This window comes from Mustela erminea, chromosome 18 (assembly GCF_009829155.1).
Source record: "Mustela erminea isolate mMusErm1 chromosome 18, mMusErm1.Pri, whole genome shotgun sequence".
Taxonomy (NCBI): Eukaryota; Metazoa; Chordata; class Mammalia; order Carnivora; family Mustelidae; genus Mustela; species Mustela erminea.
In genome coordinates, this window is record NC_045631.1 from 3,038,829 (window position 1) to 3,063,873 (window position 25,045).

Consider the following 25,045-nt stretch of genomic DNA (forward strand, 5'->3'; position numbering starts at 1 on the left):
ATCTATAATGAATAAATTTATTGTCTTACAAAAATCATTGTCTAGAAATATGGGAATACAAGAAAAAAGATATTTGCAGTCAGGTGTCTGGTGGTAACAGCCAGTACAGTTCATCAAGGGGAAAAGCAAAGATTCCAAACCCACGTGACATTTCTTCCTAACAGATGTTAAAGCTTTTAACCCAAAAGGTTTGTGTTTTCAAGCACGTCGCAGAGGATCAAGGATTTAGAATTAACACTGATTCGCTGTCGCTGAATGTCTCTAATACCACTTTGACTGGAGAGGTACATGATACGAAGCACGGTCAGAACTTATATGTTAAATTGTTACAGAGGCAAATCATAGGTTTAACATTGTCTTAGTACTGTAGTGTCTAAGGCACTTTCTGTAATGTCAGTTTGCTTAACTATCAACCAAAACCAGAATGCTAGATGGTCACTGTAACACTGTCCGGGGGGGACGGGAGGAGAAAGGAACAAGGATTCACATCCACTGGCATGTCAACATTCAGGCAGATGGCGTCGGTTGGGGAGGCGCCATGAGCCTCCCGCACAAACTTGGAATAAATCTGGGACACAAAACCGAGATTTCCATTATTGGGCTCAAAGCAGCGGCTGGTTTGCAAGGTCAGCATGCGAGCCTGGCTGGCGAGGGAGGGCCCCCCGCGGACTGCCGCGAGCGTCTGCTGAGCCAGTGGGCCCACGGACCGGCCCCGGCCAAGGAGAGTTCACAGGGAGAGACGCGGGGATGCCACCAGCTCAAGGGAGAGGGGCGGGGGATCCCAAATGGACGTGGCCTTCCCCGTGTCCGCCCCCCCTTCCTCATCTTGCCATAGCCCCTTTCACAGTTTGCGCACTAGGTCGTGCTGCTCGTTCTCGGAGGAAAGATGGGGTCACAAGTGCAGTTCAGGTTCCACAATGTTCTAGGAGACTCGATGTGGCTGAGTCGTCGGGGGCCACATGGACACAGAACGGAGTTACCTGTCTGTAGAGAGCATGCAGAGCGACGGGCGGCCGCCACACAGCGGCCCTGGGACCCCCGCCACCGGCGACTGGTCTGACAAATGGTTCTCTTCTCACCATGAGTTCGAAATGGTCTTGCGAGGACTACATGGAAAACAGATGCAATGAGGAGACTCTGTTTAACGGGCGCGTGTCTCGGGTGTGTATATAGAAAAGGGGCGCGGTTGTACTCAGATGTGACGTGGGATACAGTAGGGTCGGCCGGAAGCCTTAAGACACGGTTGATCTTCCAGGAAGGAGTCCCAGGCGCGGGGGCGGCCCCTGGCAGGTGGGCTCGGGGGCTCATGCGTGTCCCACTGTATCGCCTCCCAGGCCTCCCGGGCTCTATTCGGACTGGGGCGGCTGTGTCTCGTTGACGTCGCTGGTCTTGCTCTCCGTGTCGTCGTCCGACAGCTCCAGGGAGGCCCCCTCGATGTGCAGCTGGCGCCGGCCCGATCGGCTGGATGAGAAGCTGATGGGGCCGCCTCGCCTGGGGAGAAAGGGGAGGACACGCAGAGGTGAGGCCGGGAACACGCGCGGCTCTCCAGCTCTCCAGCCGCTGAGGACCGCACCCTTGCACCCTTGCACCCTTTCTGCGGGTGGCTGGGGGCGGAGGCGGACGTGATTTGGAAGCCTCTGCGCTTTGCCCGTTCTCTAGCCCCCCTAGGCAGGCCTGGTGCAGCAGCGGCCGTTGCCGTAGAAACAGGCAGGGCAGCGGGTGGAGGCCAGGTTCCCTGCGCCCAAGGGGCAGCAAGTCCTTATGGGCCGGCAGCTGGGCCGTGGAACGTGGAACGTGGACTTGTAACACACTTCGTAAACGTAACAAAGTGCATAGCGCACTGAACAAGGAGCAGGCATACGCAGCCTGGCCCCTGGGCCGCTGTCCCCCACGCCCCAGCTAACCTGCTCTGCGGGAGGGAGTGTAGCTGTCACCCCCACCTGCTCGGCCTCTCCCTGGCACCAGCCACATCCCCTGGGCAGGCGGGGGCGGGTGGAGGGTGGAGGGCACTGGAGCCCCAGGAGCTCCCGCCCTGCTTTTCTGGGCGGCCGGTGCCTCCACACCAGGGAGGTCCAGCAGGGAGTGAGCGTCCCTCCTCCGTCCTGCTGGAGGACGACCATGGCCAAAACCCCGAACACGCGAGTGCAGAGCAACTGCCGCTGCCCGAATGGGACGCTCCCTCTGGACCAAACGCCGAGCCCCCGCGCAACCTCTGGGCACAACCTCTGAGGCCCTGCGCCTTGTGCCGGCAGCCCTGGGTCGCTCACCTCAGCCGGTTCTTGAGTGTGCTGACCTCGCGGCTCAAGCCCTCGTTGGCCTCCGTGGCATCGTCCAGTTCCCGCTGGAGCTTGCGCCGAGATGCGTTGGCACGTGTGGCCTCCTCCTCAGCCTCCTCCAGCTGCCGCTTGAGCTGTTTCATCCTGGCGGTGGCCTTCTCCATCTGGGGGATGGCACCGAGCCCGTCAACGCCAGCCCGGCCGACTCAGTTTCAGCACGGCTGCATCCCCAGTGTAGCATGGCTTGGGGCCCCGACGGCCACATGAGCAAGCGCACGCATGCGCACATGTACCTGTGTGTGTGCACGCCCGCCCGCCCACGCGGTGGCCCGTCAGTCACCCTGCCCCTCTCACGAAGCCCGTGTCTACAAAGCCAACTCTGCTAAAGGACACCGAATGGTCAAATTCTGTTTTCACCCGAGTTTTCTGTAGGAGAAACGACACCTTCAGCACCTTCCCGAGTGACCCAGGGAGCACGAAAAGGAACGGCTGTTCCTGCAGAAACAGGAGAGCCGACGACGGGGACCGTCTCCAGCCCCAGGAGCTGGTACGGTTGGTTTTGTGCCCCCACTCAGCATGGCTGGTTTGGATGTGACGCTTTGATTCAAAGAGTGGACACTGGCCAGCCAGCACCTCGTGGGTCCGGCTCACAGCCACCCAGAACCACCGTTGGGGGCACTTGGTCCTGCGGGTGAGGGTTGGGAGAGTGGGCACGCGTCTGAGTCCCCTCTGTGTCCCCAGCACCCCAGGAATATGAGAGTAAACATCTCAGGTAGCATTTTCTTACTCTTGCTGCTCCAGTGGTTGCCCTGGGCTCCTCCTGCCCCAATGTCCTTGCTAAGCAAAGCACTTCTGGGGCAGGAGGCGTGGTCGCCCCGCTCGGGCTGCGCCCTTACCTGTTCCTTATACTGGTCCGCGTGTCGACGTTCGTCTTCAACCTGCATGAAGATCTCTTTCAGCTTCTTCTCGGTACGACGGACTAGTTTGTTGGCGGCTGCTCGTTCCCTGTTGAAACAACCCGTTAATGAGTTTGTGCAACTCTAGGAATGATCGTGGAACGCGGCGGACAGGATTTTGTAAGACCTTTTTCTCCGGAAGAGGACAACGTGCTCGAGTGCCTCCCAGGACCTGACCAGAGTCATAGAATTAACACAGCCCAGAAGCTTCTCCCTTGTGACTAAAATACGGATTATCCATCGTCTGATGCTGACAGACAGGAAAAGTACATTCATCATTTCCCCCTCACAGATGGTGAGCACGCTGGCGATCTTCTGATCAGAGCTACCTGCCCCAGGGATACTGGGTGGCTCAGTCGGTTAACTGGCTGCTCAGGTCATGATCTTGGGGTCCTGGGATCGAGCCCCACACTGGGCTCCCTACTCTGCGGGAGGCCTGCTTCTCCTCCTGCCCCTCCCCACCCAGCTCGTGCTGGCTCTGTCAAATAAGTTAAAAAAAAAATTTTTTTTAAACCACTTTCCATATATATTGAGTTCAGATTTTTTGAAGACAAAAACCTCAGCTGGTGACTTTGATTGCCTAACTTTTTAGCTGGGCAAACAAAACGAAGACCGAATGAGTGACTGTTTTTGATGTAAAATTTACTGACTGCCCACCAAGATGCTGGGGGCTATTGCAGTTACTGGTGAAACAGACAAAAAGAAATCCCACACTCTCCCTTCAGTTAGAGCCAAGCATGTCACCCTGCTGGCGGACGGGGGGACGGGGTGCTGAGCCTCTTTGAGAACATAAAACGTCCTTTTGTTCCTTCATAAATGTTATGCAAAAACGGGCATCGAGGGAGTTCCTCCCTGAGAAGAGCAAGTCATGCTAACTACAACGAATGCGAATAAGCCCTTCGCTTTGAGTGCAGCGGAGGCTGATGAGTGGGAGGTTCGGGGAGGCCGTGTCTGGGAGGAGGCTGCACTCGGAGTCCAGGCTCCGAGGGCGGAGGCGCGCGCTGGCCCGGCCGGTCTGGGACGCGGAGAGCTGCGTCTGCATCATGCGCAGTCCCCCAGTGCCCGGCCTGCTGCCTCCTGCACGAGAGAAGATGCTGGGCTGCCCTCTGCTATGGGAGAAGGAGAGCTTTTGTCAAACCACATTTGTTCTCTGACAACAAACTAGCGTTTCAAGGGATGCCGGCAACATCAACTATGGCACCTGGGAAATCGTGGGGACGAGAGGACACTTGAGTCTGGGAAGGGGCAACAGGCGAGCCCAGCCGTCCCCGGGGCTCATAGCATCTCCCTGTCCCACTCAGGTCATGCGTGCGTGGTCTTCGCCTTCCGTGGCCTGGAGCCCTCGTGGGGCGGGCCTAGCCCGGCCCCAGCCCGGCCCCGGCCTGCAGCAGAGACGTGGTCCGCTGGAGTCTGGGGCAGCAAACCCCTCTTACTTGGCTTCCTGCTCGAGCTGCTCCTCCAGCTGCCCGATCTTGGCCTCCAGGGCAGAGATGGTGGCCTTGAACTTGGACTTGACGGCGCCCTCCAGCTCCTGCAGTTTGGCCTTCAGCTCCTTGTTCTGCCGCTCCAGCTGTTGGCGCGCGTTGTCGCTCTTCTGCGCGGCGCTGCGCTCAGCCGCCAGCTCCGCGTTGAGCGTGTCCACCTGGAGTGGAGGGGAGAGCCGGGTTCAGTGGCTCGGCCCGAGGGGTGGCGCAGCCCCTCCCAGCGACAGCGCGGCCACCTGCAGCGTGGTCTTGCGGAAGCGGTCGTTGAGCAGCTCCATGTTGCTCTGCTCCTCTTCCAGCTCCTCCTCCAGCTGCGCGATCCGCGCCTCCAGACGCCGCTTCTCATCCAGCAGCGCAGACCTGGCCGGGCCGGGAAGGGGAGGGGAGGTGCCGGTTCAGCTCGGGGCTGCACTGCCCCGGGACACGCGGGCCAGGGGGCAGCTCCCCACCTGGCCATGTCCTCCTCTGCCGGCTTTGTCTGGCTGCCGTCCCCCAGTCTGCCAGCAAGTCCACCCTGTCACACTTCACACTTGCCGCCCTTGTCCCCCCATCCCTCCCCAGCCCTTGCCGGATCGCTGTGCCCCTGCCTGCTGGCAGCACAGACGGCAGCTGGGGTTCCCTTCTGGAAAGGCGAGACGACCGCGCGTGCCCTAGCTTGGACGGCTTGGGTTTGCCAGCGCACTGTGGTCAGATGCCTGGTGCGCACCAGGACCTGCCGCAAGGCGCATAAAGCACTGTAACTGGGAGAAAGGGCTTCCTGAAAAATGCGCTCAGAGAAAAGCAGGTCTTAAGAGATCTTCTTGATCCAAAAGTGAGGACTCGCATGGCAAGGTGGCCTGCAGCCTGCGGAAATCGGAGCTTCCAGACGCTCCTCCACACCGAATGTGGGAGTGACCGACGCGGTGGGGTGGCACAGGCTGTATAGTGCGGCCACAGGGCTGTGAGGCAGGTTGGAGGCCCCGTGGTTTGCGCTCACCTTCCCAGACTCGGAACAGGAGCAGATCAGCCCGATTGCCAGATGCCGGACGTTGCGGCCTTCCCTGGGGACAGGGGTGGGCCCCAAGGGGGAGTGGGCCACAGGTGCCTGAGAGGACCAGGGCAGTGGGGGCACTGCTGTTGGTCTCTAGCCCAGCTGGCCACCTGCCTCCGGGAGACTCACTTGCCAGAGGCGCTGTTGGCGATCTCGTCCGCCAGCTCATCTCGCTCCTGCTCGGCATGGCGGCGCGCTCGCTCGGACGAGGCCAGTTCCTGTGGGAGGTTGCATGCCATTAACCATTTCCCCCGCAGTGACACCGGACTGCCCTGCTGTCCCACAGACAAGCTGGAGACCCGGGAGCATCCGGGCCCCAGGGTGCTCGGCAGCTGGGGTGCGCTGTCCGGTGGGGTGTGGGGGAGAGGCAGGGAGGAAGAGTGCTTGGGCTTGGGCGGGAAGCAGGACTCTTCCTCAAAGGGACAGGGAGCACAGCCATCTAGGCCCTGTGGCCGCGCGGGCGGCTCCTGGCAGACCAGGGCAGGGCAAGGGACAGCGCCGGGCCGGCCACTTCTCTGCAGAACTGCCTCATTGCAGCTCTTCTGTACGTTTCTTTGGAAGGAGGACTTGCTGCAGGAAGCAGCTCGGGTGCATTTCTTACCCCACATGGGTAAAGATGGAGAGGACAGTCGCGCTGCTGTCCTCAAGGTGTGGAGGAGGGGAGCTGCCAAATCCTAAGGCTGGTTGACAGAAACCCCGGGTTCTAACTCCTCCCGGCCCAGCCGGCTCCACGCTGCTGGCGGAACAGGGCTGCTACAAAGGAGTCTGCCCGTGCGCCTGGCACGTGTGTGCGCCTCTCAGGTTATTAGCACACAGGAGGCAGGTGATGCCTGGGTTCGAGCACACACAGCCCTCACACATGGGACACGGCGAGCCCCGCTACAAGGGCAGCCGGCAGAATGCTCTGGGCCAGACCCAAGGGCCTCCAGTTCACAAGCACCGGGTCAGCGTCAGCTCCAGCAGCACCGGCCTCTGCTGCCCCTGCGTCCTGGGCCCAGCCGGGGCCCTTCCTGTCCGCCGGCTGGGTGCGCTGCACACAGGCTGGGGGACCCATGGGAGAAAGGGGAGGAGCCTGGGGCCTAGAAGCCAAAGAACAAAAGCGGTGTGAGGGGAGGAAAAAGAGCGGAAGGGAAGGGCAGGGCCCGCCCTCTTCTCCCTAATGCCATGGGCCCTTGTCTGAGGGCCTGAAACACACACTTTCTGACAAGGCTGGGAGGGCGCTGGGCGGCAGGTGTGCATGTGGGTTGTGTCCCGGGGCCCGGATCCTGGAGCCCCAACACCTTTGGTCTGAGCCCCGTCAGCTGCACGATGCACCACACAGGTCTTGAACAGCTGCGTCCCTCAGAACCACGTGCACGTTCTTTTAAGCACACCTGGAACGTTCTGGAAGACTGCCCATGCCTGGCCCTGCAGCCCAGCAGTCCTAGCCAAGACGCAGCAAGACCGAAATCAAGGGCAAAAAACAAGGACCCCCCCGCCCACGGAAAACCAAGAATCACACATTTGGAAACTTAAACCACACTTCTAATTATTCATGTAATAAAAAAGAAAATCATCACTGAGATGAGAAAAACTAAGAACCAGGGGGCCCGGGCGGGGGCTCAGTTGGTTGAGCAGCAACTCCCGGTTTCACCATAGCTTGTGATCTCGGGGTCTGGAGACGGAGCCCTGGGTCGGGCTCGGCGGGGAGTCGGCTAATCATGATTCTCCCCCTCTGCCCCTCCCCACTCTGGCATGCTCTCGGGAATAAATCCATCTTTTAAAGAAAAATTAGAATTTAAATGGCAACGCGAGCCCAGATTTTGCAGGACCCAGCGAACACAGAACTTTGAGGGGAATTTGGTTTTCTAGAAGCAGAATCAGACAAGAGAAATGTGTGAAAAATCAGTGAGTGTGCAACTCAAAAAGTCAGGAAAAAAAATCCACAGGAAATAAAGACCAGAGCAAAAGAAATCAGTAAAACGGAGATCAGAGAAGGCTCAGCAGCAGGAACGGCCCCTCAGAGGCAGCTCAGGGTCCACTCGGCGTTACCCAGCCCCAGCCCTCCGCCGCCCCGACGCCGAGGGCGTCCCCTTCCCCTCCGGCCAGCCTGACCCCACACCTACGGCGGCCTTCGCCACCACTGAAGCCCGCCTTTCTAGGGGGTGGTATGTGGGGGTTTCTTTTTTTCTTTTTAACTGGTAACAGCGTTACCAGTTGAGGTTGCTGCTATCTTTTGAGGTTGGAAGAAACTCTAATCGTGTATGCAGAAACAGGGACACGCTGAGTGCATAGTCAGGTCTCCGTAAAGGTAGTGACACGGTTACCGTGTGTGTGTGCGGGCATGCCCACCACGGACGGAACCCCAGACCCTTCGTCAGTCCCTGCTCCTGAGAACTCACTAGAGGGACTGGAAGCATTGCCCACAAGCGGATTCCCCAAGGAGCTCAATGAGACCTACTCGTTCCCTGGGAGGTGTCCCCTGCTTGCTCCTGTGGAAGACTAGGCAGCCTTAGCACAGTTGGGTTAAATGACCCTCACGCTTAGCAATACCAGAATCTATGACCTTTTCTGACGTAGGAAATGAAGCCTGGAAAGTCGCCTGGAGAATTACTAACCGCCCCTCGGCCTCCGGCCAGCTAGGGGACTGGACCCATGAGCCGCAGGGGAGTGCGACTGGCCTGTTTGCTGCGCTGAGGTCGGGGGTGGGCCAGTGCCTTACTAGACATGGTCATGAACTTAGGCTGGCTACCCCAGCGGCAGCACACCACTTTGACCTTGGAGAGATTTCAGGGGCGAATACTAAACAAAAAAGGCTGAGTAAACAAACCTCCTGCAGCTGAAGGACTTCGGCTTCTAGACTCTTCAGTTTCTTTTCACTCTCCTTGGACTGAGCAAAAATTTCATCCCGGGACGCACGTGCTTCTTCTAATTCACGCTGGTAGTCCTTCATCTGAGCCTAAGATCAAGAATATGAAAAGGTTTTAGAGCGGTTTGCATTATTAGTTCTTCAAACATGTATTTTTTCCAGATCAGAAAAGTCCTATCCAGCCACCGAAAATGTAAAACTGTACAGAAGTGACACAAAGTGCCACACGAAAGCATTTAGGACAATGTCCCTTATGAACACAGATGCAGAAATCCCCAACAAACAAAATGACGAATTAGGAACACAGCAGCAAACTGAATCCAGCGGCACGTCACAAGAATTAGACACCGGTAGATCCCAACACCCTGGTGGGATTTACCTGCGGAAGGCAAGGCTGACTGGAAACCCCAAATGAAGGGCTATGGCCGCGGGACATCGCGATAAAAGCAGACGCAGCAACGGACTGAATCTGACACACTTTCATTATAAAAACATTCAGAAAATGAACAGAAAGAGACGCCTCCACTCTGGTAGGCGGCAGCCATGAAAACCACAGCGGATACCACGCTTCATGGTCCAGAGATGGGTCGCCTTCCCCTGAGGCCACCAGCGAAGCAGAAATGTCTGGCTTTGTCCCCTCTGTTTAACACTCTCCCGGTGGTTCTAGTCAAAGCAGCTACACCAGGACAAGAGCAACAGCAAAACAACATCCGGATAGGAAAGGCTTTAAGCAAAGACAACCAGTGGCTCTGCTGACAGCGGGATCCGAGGTGCTGTGCAAGGGGAATCCACCCTAAGGATAAATGATTTCCGCGGGTTTTAAGACACGAGATCAACACACAAAGTGAAATGCACTTCCGTGCATTATGGACGTTCCAAAAATTAGGAAAGCAATTACCCTTGTGAGCATCAAAAGCAATAAAATATTTAGGCACAAGTTTAGTTTAAGTAGTATATGACTTGAACACCGAAGCTATAAAATAAAATATCACTGAAAAAAGAATTGCTAATTAAGTGGAAAGACACTTGTGTTTGGGAACTGGGAGCTAACACCGTCAAGATGGCGGTCCCCTCCACACTGTCTCCCCAAGTCAAGGCTATCGAGACTCAAGCCGGCTGCCTCTCCCCCCATGACAGAAATTGACCAGTTGATCCTAAAATTCATACGAAATTGCAGGGAACCCAGAATAGGTAAACAATCTCAAAGAAGAAGAAGAAAGCTAGAGATTCACACTTCCCAATTTCAAAACTTACAAAGCCACAGCAATCAAGACTCTGTGATACGGGCGTGAGGAAAGGCATTAGAGACCAACGGAACAGACGGAGTCCAGATACACACAAACCCACAGTCCATGGATTCTTGACAGGCAAGTCCAGAAAGTCAACCGGGGATAGAATGGTCTTTACAGCTGGCGCTGGGACAACTAGATGTCCTTGTCTGGAAGAACAAGGCTGGGTTTACACACCAAAAAACCCACACCACAAAAATGGACTCCATGGACTTAAATCTGAAAGTATAAAATTTAGACTACACAGGAGTAAATCTCCATGACCTTGGATTGGGCCACAGTTCACACAGATCTGATCACCAAAGCACAAGAAACAAAACAGGAAATAAGCTGGACTCCATCAAAATTAAAAAATCTGCACTGCACACAATACCATCGAGCATGTGGCCAGACTAGAGGATGGAAAAGATATCTGGAAACCTGTCTCACAAGAAGCACCCGGAACACACAAAGAAATGTCACAACTCCGTTATGAAAGCTATGGCAGTTGAGGAGGTGAGCTGAGGAGGGAAAAGGTTCCCCAGCTGAGACGACGGCCAACGAGCGCGTGAAAAGACGTTCGTCACTGGTCATCAGGGGCTCCAGCAGAACTACAGTGAACTGGGACGTCACACCGTGGGTGACTACGGAAGAGGGTAGCAGTGAATACTGGTGAAGACGCAGAGACAGCGGAATGTGCACGCCTGGCTGGTGGGAACGCGAAATGGGACCGTCGCGGCGGGACGGTCTGGCAGGTCCTCCCCATGAACCAGAGTGAGTGATGAACCCGGCATCCTGCCAGCGGGTCCGTGTGGACCTTGGAGCTGAAAGCATGCGTCCGCACAGGTGTCCGGGAGCTCTCGCAGCAGGACCCCCAGGGGCTGCCGAGCACCGGGTCATGCCGCGGTGTGGAGATGCCCTGCAAACATGGACGGGGAGGAAGCCTGCCGCAGAGCCGCCTGGCTGCTCCCTGTACCCGAAACGGCCGGCAGAGGCAGCGCTCCAGACCCTGAAAGCAGATTCGTGGGTGATTTGCGCTGGACGGAGCAGGGAGTGGGGGGTGGTGGTGATAGCGAACGGGGCACGGATTCTTGTAGAGGGAACCACAGTGTCCCAGCTTGGACAGTGGTGATATCTGTACACCCTATGGCTGCATGAAACACTGAAAATGCTTTAAAGCAGTAAGTTGTGTGGCTTGTGAACTGTGTCTCTGTAGAGCCGGGACATACCCCAAACCGGTGTCCTGGACGTTCTCCACAATGTGCCGCGTGGCCTTTGTAATTAGCTCGTCAAAAGCAAAAGCTTTGTCCTTAGATTTTTAAAAAAGTGTAGGGGGGGGGGGCGCCTGGAGGGCTCAGTGGGTTAAGCCTCTGCCTTCGGCTTGGGTCATGATCTCGGGTCCTGGGATCGAGCCCCGTGTCGGGCTAGGCTCTCTCTCGGTGGGGAGCCTACTTCCCTCTCTCTGCCTAATAAATAAATAAAATCTTTAAAAAAAAGTGTAAGGGAGCAAATATAAATTACTCCTAACCCTATCCTGCAGAGCTGACTTTCCTTTTACCCTTTCTCCTGAGTACGTCGGGCTACCGCAGCTGCCCGCACAGTCTTCCTCCCTCAGGCCCTGTTGTCTACCCCCTCAGCGTCACCAGCCGGTGGGCAAGCCACCCTGCAGCTCTGAGCTTGCATCTCAGTATTTCTCCTCCTCTCTGAATTTTGTTTGAACACATTCTTAAGGTACAGAATCGCCACGGTCCAGGGAATGGACCTTTGCTGAAAGCTTTTGTCACAACTAACCGATTTCCCCTGGGGAGAAGTTGTGCCTACATGGAGAGGGCCCATGACGGTCTGCCACCAACCACGAGTTATTCTAGAAATCCCGTTGACACAGTGACAGTGACGACCGGCCCATCATCTGGGAACAAGTACTGATTAAATCAGACTCAAGAGAAAAAAAATCCGGCCCTGCACCGGGGTGCCCAACGCCTCCCTCCTCGTGGGTGGCTCCGGGCTAAGCCAAGCGTCCCCAGAGGCTGTCAGCCCGGAGAGCGTGGTGGCCCTGGTGGATGCTCCCCTGCTGACCACGCCAGCACCGTCCGGGACGTGCGCGCGTCCTGCAGACACAGGAGACATGCATGGGCCATCCTCCTGCCTGACCAGAGCCCTGGCCTGGTAACAGCCCTGCAGCCCCAGGCCGCTGTCCGCGGGGCCGGAGGTCACCCACCTGAAGCTTCCGGAGCTGCTTAATCACTTCATCCCTCGCTTTGTTCGCCGCCTCGATCTGGGCTTCGAGGTCCTTCAGGTCGATTTCCAGTTTCTTCTTGGAGGCCACTGCCAGCGCCCGCTGCTTCCGCTCATCCTCCAGCTCCGCCTCCAGCTCCCGCACCTGGAGGACAGCACCGGGTTAGGCCCAGCCAGACCCACGTGTCCCCTTGCAGGGCCCGGTGGCCAGCCGTCGGAGCCGGGATGCTGGCAGCTCTCTGGAGCCCAGGTGTGTCCAGGGAGGTCTTTAACCGTAATGCCCTGCAGGCACCTTCACTCTCCCAGACTACCGTGAGGGCCCATGGGTAGGCGGAGACTTTGACCTTGAGCTTATAGCCAAGATGACGGATAAGGGGACAACCGGGAGACATCTTGCAGGGACACTCAAGGGCTTATGGAAGGGCCCCGTGGCAAGAAGCCGAGGACTCCCGCCAGGACCCTGGGCTGCGGGGGCAGCCAGCCTAAGGCGGGCCTTGAGTAGGTGCAGACAGATCGGTTCAGAATTCAGACCCACAGAAACTGGGAGCTAAGTAAGTGCTGTTCTCAGTCACTGAGTCTGAGGTCATCAGTCATGTAGCAAGGAACGGCAAATACACGAAGTGTTACTGCCCTGGGAGTAACCAAACAAGATGGGCCCAGATCCAAGACTGGACCCCGTGAACTCCAAGGGACTGTCAAAACACAGTTAGTTTTTTTTTTTTTTTTTTGTATGATTTTTAAAAAGATTTTATTTATTTATTTGACAGAGATCACAAGTAGGAAAACACAGTTAGTTTTGAAAGTGAACTTGTAAGTTAGAAATCTGACATATGTTCAGAAAAGTGTACGAATCCTAAGTCCCCAACAGCTTTTTAAAACCAAACAAAATCATCTGGGTTTCTCCCCTTTCAATCCTGGTGTCGCGAGGGCGCGGGGTCTGAACTGCCAAATCCCCTCGTCCCCTGCGGACGGCTCCTCTCCTTCCCATACGTTTAAGCCCCACTGAACTCGAAGCCGCCGACCGTCGGCTACCTAGTCACGGAGCAGCGTCCCCGCTCGTGAGCAGCAGCGGTGGTGCGGGGGGCACAGGAGTCAGAAACAGGGACATGAACCTCAGACAACAAATGACCAGGGGAGCTGGCTCACCGCCGCTCGCATGCTCTGACCCAGCGCCGCGCTCGGAGACCAAGCGGCTCCTGTCCCCTGAGACCACGCGGCCTCCGACCCACCTGCTTCACGAGGAGCCGCTTCTTTTCCTCGTTCTGCTCGTCCCTGGTCTGCAGGTCCCGCTCGAACTGGGCCTTCATGGCCTGCATGTTGACCTCCAGCCTCAGCTTGGCGTCCTCTGTGGCCTGCAGCTCGTCCTCCAGCTCGTCCAGCTGCGTCCGCATCTCCTCCACCTGCTGCTCCAGCGCCCGCTTCGATTTCTCAAGTTCGTGCACCTGCAGCACACGAAGTGGCGGGAAGAGGCCCCTGTTCGGCACGAAGGCCCCCCGGGGCCAGCTTCCCGTGACGCTGCCGCCCCCCTCACTCCAGAGCGTGTCGTCTACACGGGATGGAGCTCCTCACTGACGAGGGCCCCGGAGTCACCAAGTTATTCTCCAGTGCCTGTGAAGCTGAGCGAGCTTTGTGAGCCCAAGAGCAGGGGAGTGAGCTCAGCGTCAGAGAGCTGATCTGGGGCCCGAACTGCACGTGGCACCTGGTGCGTCCGATGACGTGCTGGGGCTGGGAAGTGGGCTGCTGTGGGACACAGGCCTCACCTCTCTGGACAGCGGTCCCCGTCCCAAACATCCACCTCGTTCTCGGGCCAAGTGCGTCCATCCCATAGCCCCTGTGCTCTCCCCCGAGACACCCTGCAGGTGCCATGCCTCCCCTCTGGGGCGCCCCGGGACAGCGGGAGGCCAGGTGCGAGGCGGCCCCGGGGTCTCCACAGCATCTGGTGCTTCTCAGGCTCAGAAGCGGCGTGTGTGGAATGGATGTGGGGCTGTTGACTATTCTAGCGAATGACTAATGTCAACAAGCGGATGGGGTGCCTGGCGTGACTCCTGATCTCTGGGCCGGGAGCTGCAGCCCTGTGCTGGGTGGAAAGCTTACTTGATTAAAAAAAAAGAAGAAAATGAAAGCAACTGTGGGGTCCTTGCTCTATGCTCTACTGTGTGACCATGGCCGCTTCGGCTCTAGGAGGCCTCTTGCTGCTGGGGCCGATCCCCTCGGGTTCAGAGGGCTGTCAGACACCCAGCAGGAAGGCGGGAGGGCCTTCCCTCCGCCGTGATGGGGCCGGGTGCTCACATCCCACGATAAACGGGACTTAAGCTTTCCAAAGCATGTGCCGTAGCCTCATGAAATGGGAGATGTGTCCTGTCCGTGACGGAACTTGGGCTCAAGAGGAAAGAGGTGGCTTCTGCTGAGAACGGAAGCTGGGGCAGAGCCGACCCCCACGCCTGGCCTGGCCGCCATCCTCTGCACCTCGTGCCCTGGGGGGCAGGTGCGGGGCACGTGCAAATCATTGCCATTCTCATGCTGTGTGCATGTGGTAAAAGGACAGTATCGCAGAAATTTCCAGACCGTGAACGAGTTCCCAGAGCTTTTGAAGCCTTCTGGGAAGACCAAGTGTCTCAACTGGGAAGGCCCTGGTCAGGGAGAGCGGCAGGTGCCTCTGGCCCCCCGCCAGGGTCCCACTGCACCCGGTCTGAGGGGCCCTCATGGTTCTCGTGTTTGGTGACTACCTGTGACTCGGGGCTGAGGACATCGCCCGTTCAGCGCTCCCCACCATGACGCGGGGAAGGCCACGAGGGCCCGCGGGAGAGATGCCAAAAATCGAGGCCTCCCCATCTACGAGCGCTGCCACGAGGACCCCGCAGAGCCTCTGACGGCTTCTCTCCAGGCATGTCACCCTCTCCTTACGCACCGGCCGAGACACCCCTGGACCACTTCGTGGCTGGGCGAGGCTTCCCCGCATCCTTCAGGCGCTTGTGGGGTGGCCTGCCCCGCCCCACCCCGCCCCGAGGATTGTTCCCGGGCGCTACTCACGCTCTTCCCCACGTCGTCCTTGGAGCTCATGACGTCTTCCATGTCCGCCCGCAGCTGCCTGTTCTGCCTCTCGAACTCCTCCTTGGCCTCCAGCGCCTCCTCGAGGGCCCGGGCCAGGGACAGGGCCTTGGTCTCCTTCTCTCTGGCCTCAGCTTCGGCGCGGTCCCGCTCCTCCGCGTAGCGAGCGGAGATGTTCTTCTCCTCCGCGAGCAGCTGTGCGGGGGGCAGCGCCGGTTACTCGAGATGAGGTTTCAAGAGCCACGGAGCCACTGTTCCCTCTCCGTGGCTCGGACTTCCAGCTGAGCGCAGCCCCAGGAAGGACGGACGGTGTCCCTTCATTTCTGCCTTTCTCCCTTTCCAACTCTCTACAGGTAAGTGTGGTTTTCGACTAAAATTACTTTAATTACTCATTATTTTATTGTAAACCATAAACCGCCAACAGCAGGGCGCTGCCGGGAGGAGACCGTGTGGGTTGCCGGGGTTGCGCCTGGGACGCGGGGCACAGGGGACCCACCTGGTCGAACTTCTTCTGCTTCTTCTCCAGGCTGGAGGCGATCTGGCGCTGGTGGTCCAGGTCCACGGTCAGGTCGTCGAGCTCCTGCTGCAGACGGTTCTTGGTCTTCTCCAGCTTGTCGTAGGCCAGAGCCTTCTCCTCCAGGCGCTGGCCCAGCGCCTCCACGTCTTTCAGAAGCTTCTTTCTGGCTTCTTCCAGACTCTCGATTGTCCCCAAGTCGTCATCTACTTTCTTCTTGGTGTCCGCAAGCTAGGTTTTACGGGAAGAGAGATCCACGTCAGACCACTGCGCTGGTTTTTACAGGGGAGGCACGGGGAGAAAGTGAGTTCCAGATCAATACTGCGTGGCTCTGAGCAAAGGAACCTTCGCCTGTCACAATTTCTGAGCTGGAAACCCACATAGGGATGACTGGGGGCAAGCGCGGACACAGCCCTGGGGCTGTTTACATGCTCCCAGCACCGTAACCACCAGAGTGGTACCACCATGGCTGGGTCAAGGGAAGGACCCCTCCTGGGCTTCGTCTAGTTCAGCCTAATTAACTGTCCTGAACGCTGAGGGAAGGATGCGACGCGCAGGGACACAGGGCCGGCGAGGCCTCCCAGGGGTACGCCCGCACCTGGGACTGCAAGGCCAGCACTTGTTTCTCCAGGTTCTTCCTGGCCTCCTCCTCCTCCTCCTGCTGCTCCTGGAGGCTGTTCTTCTCCTCCTCCAGCTGCCGGATGCGACTGCTCAGGTGCAGCTTTTGGCGGGTCTCCTCCTGCAGAAGCTCCTATTGGCGGGAAGAGGTTAAGACCGAAGTCATGTCAGGTGCCGACACAAAAACGGCTGTAGGTCACGAACGCCAGAGCCCCTCCCTGGAGGAATGACACCCGGGGACACTAGGACATGGAAAGGACTTGGAAACGCACGTGGTGGTTTTATAAACGCCCCCACCGCAGCTATGCAAACCCTCCGCTCTGCTCCCGTGCCCGCCCCCGCCCAGGGTCAAGTACTGGGCGTTTCTCACTAGGATTGCCCGTAGGATGGGGCCGCCCCTCCAATGTCTGCCCTTTCTGCCAGACTCCTTTTTCTCAAATGTCAATGCAAATGTCTTTCCCTTGACTTTCAGACTAGGAAATTCTCAAAGGCACGGACGGAGGCTTTCTGCGCTGACCAGGATGTGTCTCAGTACAGCGTGAGCCCTGTCACGCTGATGCTGCTCGCCTGACGTTTTTACCCTGTGTCCGCAGCACCTAGCAAATACACTAGGAAGTTAGAAAATTGAATCCAAAGAAGACGGAAAACTCCTAGGAAAAAGTGCTACATTATTTTCCTATCAGAGTCATTATCCTAACTCCTCTCGGACTTGAAGACGTTCCCGAGAAATGTTTCGATTCAAGATTTAACGGTAGGATTTGGTGAGCTTCAACCTCCTCTGTAAGGTCAAGGTCACGGAATTTCAGCCACAATAGAATAGTCCTGGTGCAAACGGCCAGCGATGCTTGTGCACGCAGATGGCCGCCTGAAACGCTTCCCAGGCAGGATCTGTGTGCAAGTCCGGGTCCCCACCCAAGCTGCCCTTGTGCCCACCAGACAGGGACCAAGGGCTCTGCATCCAGGTGCGAGCATCAGCGATTTCCTGAGCAGGATGACGGCTCCGGATAAAAGTGGAGTGCAAGCCAGAGGTGATTGGAAAGCTACTCTGGGACTGGCCCGCAGACGCCAGACACGGCACAGCTACCGTCAGGGGCCCTGACCCCCAGATTACCTGCGTGTCCTGTAGCTGGGACTCGAGACTGGCTGCGTCCTTAGCAAATTTAATGCCCTTCTTCTCTGCTTCTTCCAGGAGACCCGACACGTTGTCCAGTTCATTCTACGAGGAGTAAGAGATTTCGTGCATCAGTCTACCAGTGAGTGGACAGGAAGGGCTCAGACTCTCCGCCTGTAAATGCTCACAAACAGAGCAGTATGGGGGGGGGGTGACCCTGCAACTGCCAAGCCCCGTTAAGGCAGGCTTCCCTCATGGGGGTTCTGCTGCCCCCCTCAACAGCACTGGCTGCTGCGGGACAATGTCTCAGTCTCAATTGGACAGACGGGGAGGAGCGTAACAGCGGAGGCCACACATGTAGCGGGTTTCTCCTGACTCCCGTGTGCCCCCTTGTCATTTTATCCTGAAGGGAGAGAGGGAACACTAAATCCTCTGGGTTAAGGTTTTGCTTTGCCTCGGAAAGAGGCCCATAGATTAGCAGATGCTGTACTTTTGGTCCTTTTTCACGTGAAGGTGCATTAACCCTGTGTCAGAGGATCCGGTACGTTCAACGTTCCTACAGAACTTGAGAACTTTATTATAGAGATTAAAAAAATTCAACTCCTACTATTTAGTCTTTAGTACTTTTTAGGCTTAAAAATCTGGCAGTATATATTTATCAGGTCTATTCAGCTATCTCTTATGGTCAGATTTCCTGACTAATCACCCCCCTCCAGTCCCCATGAAATCTTTCCTCAGGGACAGCGGGGCCCCCTTCACTCGGGTTTGTCCCTTGGTCATATTAGCAAAGGGGAGATGTGCAGAGGACACATCAATATACGTGACTCAGGCCAATGACATTTCTGTTCCTCTGGAGGGCCCATGTGTCTGCAGTCTCGGCGACAGCGTGGTATGGAGGGCTCTGGACTCAAGAGAGGCCACCAGCCTTCAGCTCTGGCTCTGTGAGCTGTCGGGGGGTTCCCAGAGGGTGGCCCGCCCCTAGCGTCTCTGAGGCTCCCAGATGCCCTGGGGCAGCGTGAGCATGGGAGGGGAGAGCCCGCACAGGAAGCCGGAGGTGTGCCCGGCTCGCCTCCCTGCCACAGAGCCGGGAACACGTGACGACAATCACTAACACGGTTTACCATCTTGTCTCTCAAGCACACACCGTGCGAGAGGACACACTCGTGCAGGGAAGAGTTAACCGAGGAGGCTGCAGACTGCAGCCTTTACCAGGGCCTGTGGCTGGTGATTTCCAGAAAGTGCCTACCATTCCCTAAAATAGAGAGGCTCACTGTGCCGAGCGGGCGGGTGTAAACACTGCAGTACACGGGGCACCGGCTCCCCTGGGATCTGAAGCGCTGGCAGGCAGAGGGGCCAATGGAACCGGCCCCCCAACAAGCCGCCGGGCAGAGTCTCCGCGAGCTTCCCCGGAGACAGCACTCCCTGCACACTGTCCCGGCTTGCTGCTGGAGGAACGGGGCGCCGGCGGGGGGAGGCGGTCTGCGAAAGGACTGCTGGGAGCCTGCACTCGGTGTCCTCAGGGCCCCCCACCTCTCCCCTTTACTCATTTGCTTTGTATCCTGTCACTGTAAGAACGTGGCTGTGGGCAGGACCATGCATGGCGTCCCAGGAATCGGCCTGGTGAGTCGAGGACCTGCGGGTGGTCCTGGGTGTCTGACGGTTGCGGTTCTGGGACTGGTTTTCAGCAACACAGAGTGTACATCTCCCCCCGCAACGACAACGTCCAGCTGCCGGATCATTTTTCCTGACTGCATATGAGTCCGTCCTGACCTGAGCTTACCCCGCTGAGCCACCAGGCACCTGATTCTGATTGTCTTTAAAAATAGTATTTATTGATTTTAAGTCCTCTCCACACCTAGTGTGGACCCTGAGACCAGGAGTCACGTGCTCCTCGCGCGAGCCGCCACGCACCCTCTTGCCGTCTACTCAAGTACTCGTGACCTCGCAGTGGCCCAGCCGGGCCGGGGTTCTGAGGCGCGTGCCTGCCGCGGGGGCCTGCCCTGGGCTTACCTGGAGCTTGCTGGCTTTCTCGGCCAGCTCCACGCGGAGCCGGTCCCCCTCCGACACCTTGGCGTGGAGCTCCTGCACCTGCGCATCCAGCTTCTTCCTCTTGTGCTCCGACTCGGCCTTGACCTGCTGCAGCACCTTGACCTCGCACGCCAGCTCCTTGTTGTCCGTCTCCAGGCCCTGCTTGTTCTTCTCCAGATTCGCTTTGAACTAGGAGGCGAGGGAAGAGAAATGTGCTATTTTTAGAACATTCCATACAAGGCGCTGCTTTTCCTCTAGGTGGGGTCGCGCCCGCTGCGTGGTCTGCTGTCGGCGTCTCAACGGAAACCTCCCTTCTCCTCAGAGGGTGAAGTTTCTAGAGCAGGGACCCCCCGGGGCACGCTGCCTAGGGGAGGAGACCCAGATACCTAGAGGCTCACTGCGCTGCAGACTTTATCCTTGTTGGTGTTGGGAGGTCGACATGGGGCGCCTTCTGTCCCACATGCCACGGTCCATGACCTGGGACTGGGGACCAGGACTTCAGGGCCGCACTCCGGGGTTCAGTGGGGGCTCCGGGGCTGGACTCCCCGGGTTCCCTCCCCCTTGCCGCTTACTGGCAGTGCGACCCCCTGGTAATCTCTGCACCCCGCGGGCAGAGGCTACCCCACAAGGTGGCAGTCAAAGGCACTGCGTGGCGAGTACTCAGTGTGACGACGGATGCATGGGGATGTCGACGCCATCGCTGCTGCTGTGAGCGCACAGATCAGCAGGTGGCCGGGCCCGGGAGGCGGCTCGGGAAGAACGAGGAAGAAGACTCGTCTGCCGGCGGGGGGGCGGGGGGCAGGTGGAGGGGATGTAGTGTGGTCAGGACAGAAGCTGATATGAGACAGAGGGGACAGCGACAGGCATGGTGACACCGTGCACAGTGGCCTGAGACAGAGCAGGGGCGAGGAAGGGTGGCTAAGCGGCCTGGGGAAAGACAGCAGGACTCGGGGACTGGCAGCACGAGAGACTTCAGGCCACTAGAAGTTTCCAGCTCAGTCGTTGGGAGGGAACGCTGCCGGAGGGATGCCCAGGGAGGAATGTGGGATGGGGACGGTGGCTGGATGGCCCAGTTACTCCGCGCACGCCCAAGCCCTGGGCGCGTGGCTCTGGGAGAGGGTGGCCCTGCAGGGCATGCTCACCCGCTTGGCCTGCTCCAGCTGCTCGGACAGCTCCTCCAGCGCCGTGGCGTGCCGCTGTCGCATGTCCTGGATCTGAGCCTCGTGATTCCTCGTCTCCTCCTCCAGCGCCTTCTTCAGCTCCGCGACCTCCTGCTCCCGTTTGGTGCTGCACGAACGCATTTTCAGAGAGAGCAGCTCAGGACCAGCCGGCCAACTGGACCACTTATTTTTTAAAAGATTTACTTGAAAGAGAGACAATGAGAGAGAGCGAGCAGGAGCGGGTGAAAGGGAGCAGCAGCTCCCCACTGAGCAGAGAGCCCGATGCGGGGCTCCATCTCAGGACCCGAGACCATGACCTGAGCCAAAGGCAGAGGCTTAACCCAGGGCCACCCAGGCGCCCCTGAATTAGAAAAGTACGTCTTTAAGGTGCTGCGTTAGTTTTAAATGTGCTCCGTTCTCCCCAGAGCTGACGGATGTGGGCTCAGTTATGGCTCTCACGGTGCCAACTCCGGGACCTTGAACACCTGAGCTCTCCACCTCGGTGTGTCCATCTACACACAAGGGTCACCTGAGCACTGGTCTTGGGGCCGCTGTGAGGCTCACCCAAAGGAAGCACCACGGTCTGTCCCGTAACAGCCTATAACAGCCCTCGGTACATCTGGGACATGGTTAGGGTCACAGAAAACAGATTACATGAATTCCCATGAGAGAATTATTTGGCCTGTTACATTCCAGAAGGCTGTGTGCCCACTACTGTGAGAGTGGAAATCCTTCTAGAATGAGCCCAAGCGTGGCTCCTGTTCCCTGTGCGACGACGGTCACAGTGTGACACCTCTACGGGCCTAAATTTGGACCGTTCTAGGCAGCCCGGTGGCCTGCAGGCCGGGACTCGCTTATGCTACACACGCTGCCCCAGCACCAGACGACACCGCAGCACAATAGGAAAAGGGGGTCCTGAAGAGGTTTCAAAAGCCAAGGGGTGGTGAGGGCCCCAGGAGTCAGGACGCTGGTCCCGACAAAGGCGGCACGGCACCCAGCCCGGGAAGGGACAGCTGGAGTGCTCCCTCCCGAGACCTCCTCTGGAGGCGGCTGAGGCTGGGGGCCGAGGGACGCTTGAGTTCTGAGGCAGGCGGAGGAGCCGCACCCCCGGCTCAGAGGGACAAAGCCTGGGCTCTGAATGTCCCAAGGTGAACTGAGGGCTCCTCTAGCCTGAACCTGGGGAGCAAAGGTCACATGAAAGTACTCTGTCTTTACGCAGCTTTCCAGGACTTTCACGCTTTGCCGTAATGTGCACAGGGTGAGCTGGGAGACCAGGCGGCTCTGCTGAGACATCACAATCTGTCCATGTGGGCACATGGCTTGGCGGAGCCCGAAACTGGCCAGGCGAACCCCCGCCTGCTCAGGGCCACAGGACGTCAGGAGTTGGAGCAGGACGGTGACTTGGGGGTGGACCCTGTGGCCACATCCATCTCCCTTTCCCAGTGGACCGGGGACTGAGGTCAGCTGTGCTGAGCGGCCCGGTGCCAGCTCTGGGCTCACAGGGCAGCCGGACAAAAGGCATCAGCAAAGATTCTGTGGTCCAGCTGGGCTCAGGCCGGTGGGGCCCTGTCCCCAGAGTCTCCTTGAGAGAAAGGGACCCGCAGAGGGGGCAGACGGATGTAAGCACTGGTCCAGACAGATGGACACCTTCCTCTGGTGACTTCAGCTCACCCCAGTGAACGACCAGCACTTCCAAGGACGCGACAGCAGCAGCAGCTCTCCTCCCGCACGTCATGTCCGGGGAAGACACCTGCTCCTAACTCCTATGGGACACCCCGGCCAGGAGCCCTTCCTTCCCTCCTCCAGGCTCATCGACCCAACCGCCCCCGGCTCTCCGGGCAAGTCCTACAGGGAATTCCATGCCGAGTGTGTGGGAGGCGCTGGCTGAGCAGAGGCCGGCCACTTTCACGTGGACCCCAGCACTCACTGCCTGGGAAAAACTGGCGGGCGGGCGGGCAGGGGGTTCTCGGTGAGAGTGGCGGGCCCGGGCGCTAACATAGCACAGCAGGGGCCACCGTGAGTCTCGGCACAGCAGCCCCCCGGGAGCGGAGCCCCCTCCCCACCTGTTTGAGCACAGCCATGGTTCGATAAATACGCACGTGTGCTTTTTCCTTTTTTTCTTTTTTTTGAAGACTGAATGGAAGAAATGATCAAGGCCTTTTTTCCTATTGTGGCCAAAAGTCCAGCTGAGAACAGCTATTTCAACAAAGTCTAGCTCCGTAGTTTCCAGGTTCTGAAGTGTGGACGTTTCACGGGGAAGGCCAGGACTTAACATTGCTGGAAGCAGAGCTGCTCTGCTGCTGGGGGTGGGGGGAAGCGGGCCTGCCTGGCTCAGATGGGCTGCAGCAGAGACCCCCGGTGTCTCGGGGGACATGACCTCCATGCGCAGCCGCAGCCACGTGCATTCACGGCAAAGCCCCTGACACACCATTAGGACCCCCCACCTCTGCTGCTTCAGAACACTGATCCCCCCCGATGCCCATAACCTGACCTCCACCTCCTGGGCAGAACCATGATGTCACTCTCCAGCCACGCCCCTGGGACAGCCCACCCTTGTCCTCCAGAGGGCACCCCCACATTTCTGTCCCCGTGGCTCTGTCTCATTTCCTACCTCTCTGCCCACACCTGTCTTCCTAAGTGATTCCCTTTCTGTCCTACCTGCTTTATTCCAGGCCTTTCCTGAGCTGCCACCTCAGAGCGAGGACAGCCTGCAGCAGCCCGGACAGGTGTGCGCGCGCGTGTATGTATATGTGTGTGTGCACGCAGCCAGCCACATCTCGCAGCCATGGCACCTGGGGGGGCCCTCCTGCCCTGGCATGAGGAGGGAGCAGACAGGAGGCGGCGGCCCCGGCAGCCACGTGGGAGATTCCCAATTCAGGGCTCACAGGAGCCCCTCTGCCTGGCCTGCTCCTTAGCTTGGGGCTCTAGCTCTCCTGTGACCTCCACGGGGCCGTTGAGCGGAGGTTTCGGCTCAGGAATCCTCTCCGGCTGCACGTGCCTGTGCCTGCCGGTCGGCTCACCGGTCCCATGGCACACACCTCTGCCCAACGCGCACTCCAGTCCGGGTCCCTGCCCTCCCCCGTCTTTGCAAGGTGAGCACACACCTCGCTTCTCATCTGTCTACCTGCCGCGGTTCACACCCGCTGCCGCCGCCGGCTGCAGCCTAAGCATGCCTGATCCCACCCATGCCCCCCACCCCGGTACCACGCCGGGCCGCCCCGGCTCTCTGTGGGGTGCACCTGCCCCCCGTGATCCCGCCACAGCCCGGACGCAGCTTTGTTTCTGACCGCAGCTGTTTTGTTCCCCACCACCTGCCGGTGTTTCCAGGAGGGCGAGAAACACCCAAAATGCCAGCAGAAAGGCAGGCCCCCAGCCCGTCCGGAGCGCTTCTGCCCGCTGCTCACCGGAGCTCCTGCTGGGCCGCCGTGGTGTCCAGGGTGTCCTCCAGCTCTGTCTTCAGCGCCTCCAACTCCTCGCTCAGGTCCCGCTTCTGCTTCTCTGCCTTGTTCCGGGAAGCCTTCTCCGACTCGAAGTCCTCCTGCAGCTCGGCAATCTGGGCCTGCAGCTCCCGCACCGCCTTCAGGGCGTTGTTCTTGTGCAGTGTCTCGTCGTCCCCCCTGCGGAGACACCCGAGGGACCGTGTCTGGGTGGCGCCCCCTGCCCCCCAAGAGCCAGGAACGGCAGAGCCCACACCGGAACCAAGCCAGCCCCCTCGCCAAAGGGTGACGATTCTCCGTTAAAAGGACGGACAGGCTCATTTTCACGATCGGGACAGAAACAATCTCAAGCGAAGCGTCAGATCAAGGCCACCGCTCAAGGTGGCCTCCAGCCCAAACTGTCTGCCTCCCATGATTCCAGGGACGCCCCCATAACGCAGGGGGAGGTCACCGTCACACATGTGGTCCCCTCGCTCCCTCCTGCGGCGCGTCCCTGCGCTCCCGTGCCCGTGGACCTTCTGACCGGAGGGGTGGGGGTGTCTGCGGGGAGGGAAGGGGCGCCAGGGGACGGGACAGCCTGTGTGGACAACTGTCCTCCTAGATTCTAGCTCTCAGCTCTGAGAGAGAACACAGATCGTCTGGCCAAAGTAAAACCAACTGAGACAGAGGACTGGAAAGAACTTGTTAGGAGATGTACTCCCTTGTAATAAATTATAAATGAAACTCGAAGATCCCTGACCATGCAGCCGAATGGTTATAAACCTCCGTTCCATTAAAAGTGACGCTTTAGAACCGAAAAGCAAATCATGCTCTAGGTGCGGAGGTCATCTCTGAAATTTCTGCTCAACTTCTGAAACTCATCTCTGCTGCACAGAAACCAACACGTGCCATATGGGAAACTAGTTTCTCCTGGGATGGACTCCCAGGGACCTCAGGTCATGACTCGGGATCCTGGCGTGCGAAGGCCCAGGCTGGTTTACGTGAGCTTCCTGCCAACCTGATGCAAACCAGGGACTCCCGGCTGCTCCAAGC

At 58.3% G+C, this 25,045-nt stretch overlaps 1 protein-coding gene and 1 long non-coding RNA gene across 6 annotated transcripts in view; one reads left to right on the forward strand and one right to left on the reverse strand.

Annotated features, from left to right (window-relative positions):
- Window positions 1–3: 3 nt before the first annotated feature.
- MYH10 (myosin heavy chain 10) overlaps window positions 4–25,045 on the reverse strand; it is a 119,871-nt gene continuing 94,829 nt past the window's right edge. For 3 of the 5 annotated variants that reach the window (XM_032320749.1, XM_032320751.1, XM_032320750.1), the window contains 16 exons: window positions 23,981–24,193; window positions 20,559–20,703; window positions 19,399–19,605; window positions 17,389–17,493; window positions 16,258–16,410; window positions 15,642–15,890; window positions 15,128–15,340; window positions 13,327–13,539; window positions 12,081–12,242; window positions 8,556–8,684; window positions 5,876–5,964; window positions 4,953–5,076; window positions 4,666–4,874; window positions 3,173–3,281; window positions 2,268–2,440; window positions 1,347–1,491 (listed from right to left, as the gene is read on the reverse strand). In XM_032320749.1, the coding sequence (XP_032176640.1) occupies window positions 1,347–1,491; window positions 2,268–2,440; window positions 3,173–3,281; window positions 4,666–4,874; window positions 4,953–5,076; window positions 5,876–5,964; window positions 8,556–8,684; window positions 12,081–12,242; window positions 13,327–13,539; window positions 15,128–15,340; window positions 15,642–15,890; window positions 16,258–16,410; window positions 17,389–17,493; window positions 19,399–19,605; window positions 20,559–20,703; window positions 23,981–24,193 (2,638 nt within the window). Of the gene's footprint in view, window positions 1,492–2,267; window positions 2,441–3,172; window positions 3,282–4,665; window positions 4,875–4,952; window positions 5,077–5,875; window positions 5,965–8,555; window positions 8,685–12,080; window positions 12,243–13,326; window positions 13,540–15,127; window positions 15,341–15,641; window positions 15,891–16,257; window positions 16,411–17,388; window positions 17,494–19,398; window positions 19,606–20,558; window positions 20,704–23,980; window positions 24,194–25,045 lie in introns of all 5 variants that reach the window. The other 2 variants (XM_032320748.1, XM_032320752.1) reach the window with 1 other exon arrangement.
- Window positions 20,868–24,072, forward strand: LOC116577489. The gene is made up of 2 exons (XR_004280518.1): window positions 20,868–23,668; window positions 23,904–24,072. It is a non-coding gene; the product is annotated as an uncharacterized LOC116577489 (long non-coding RNA).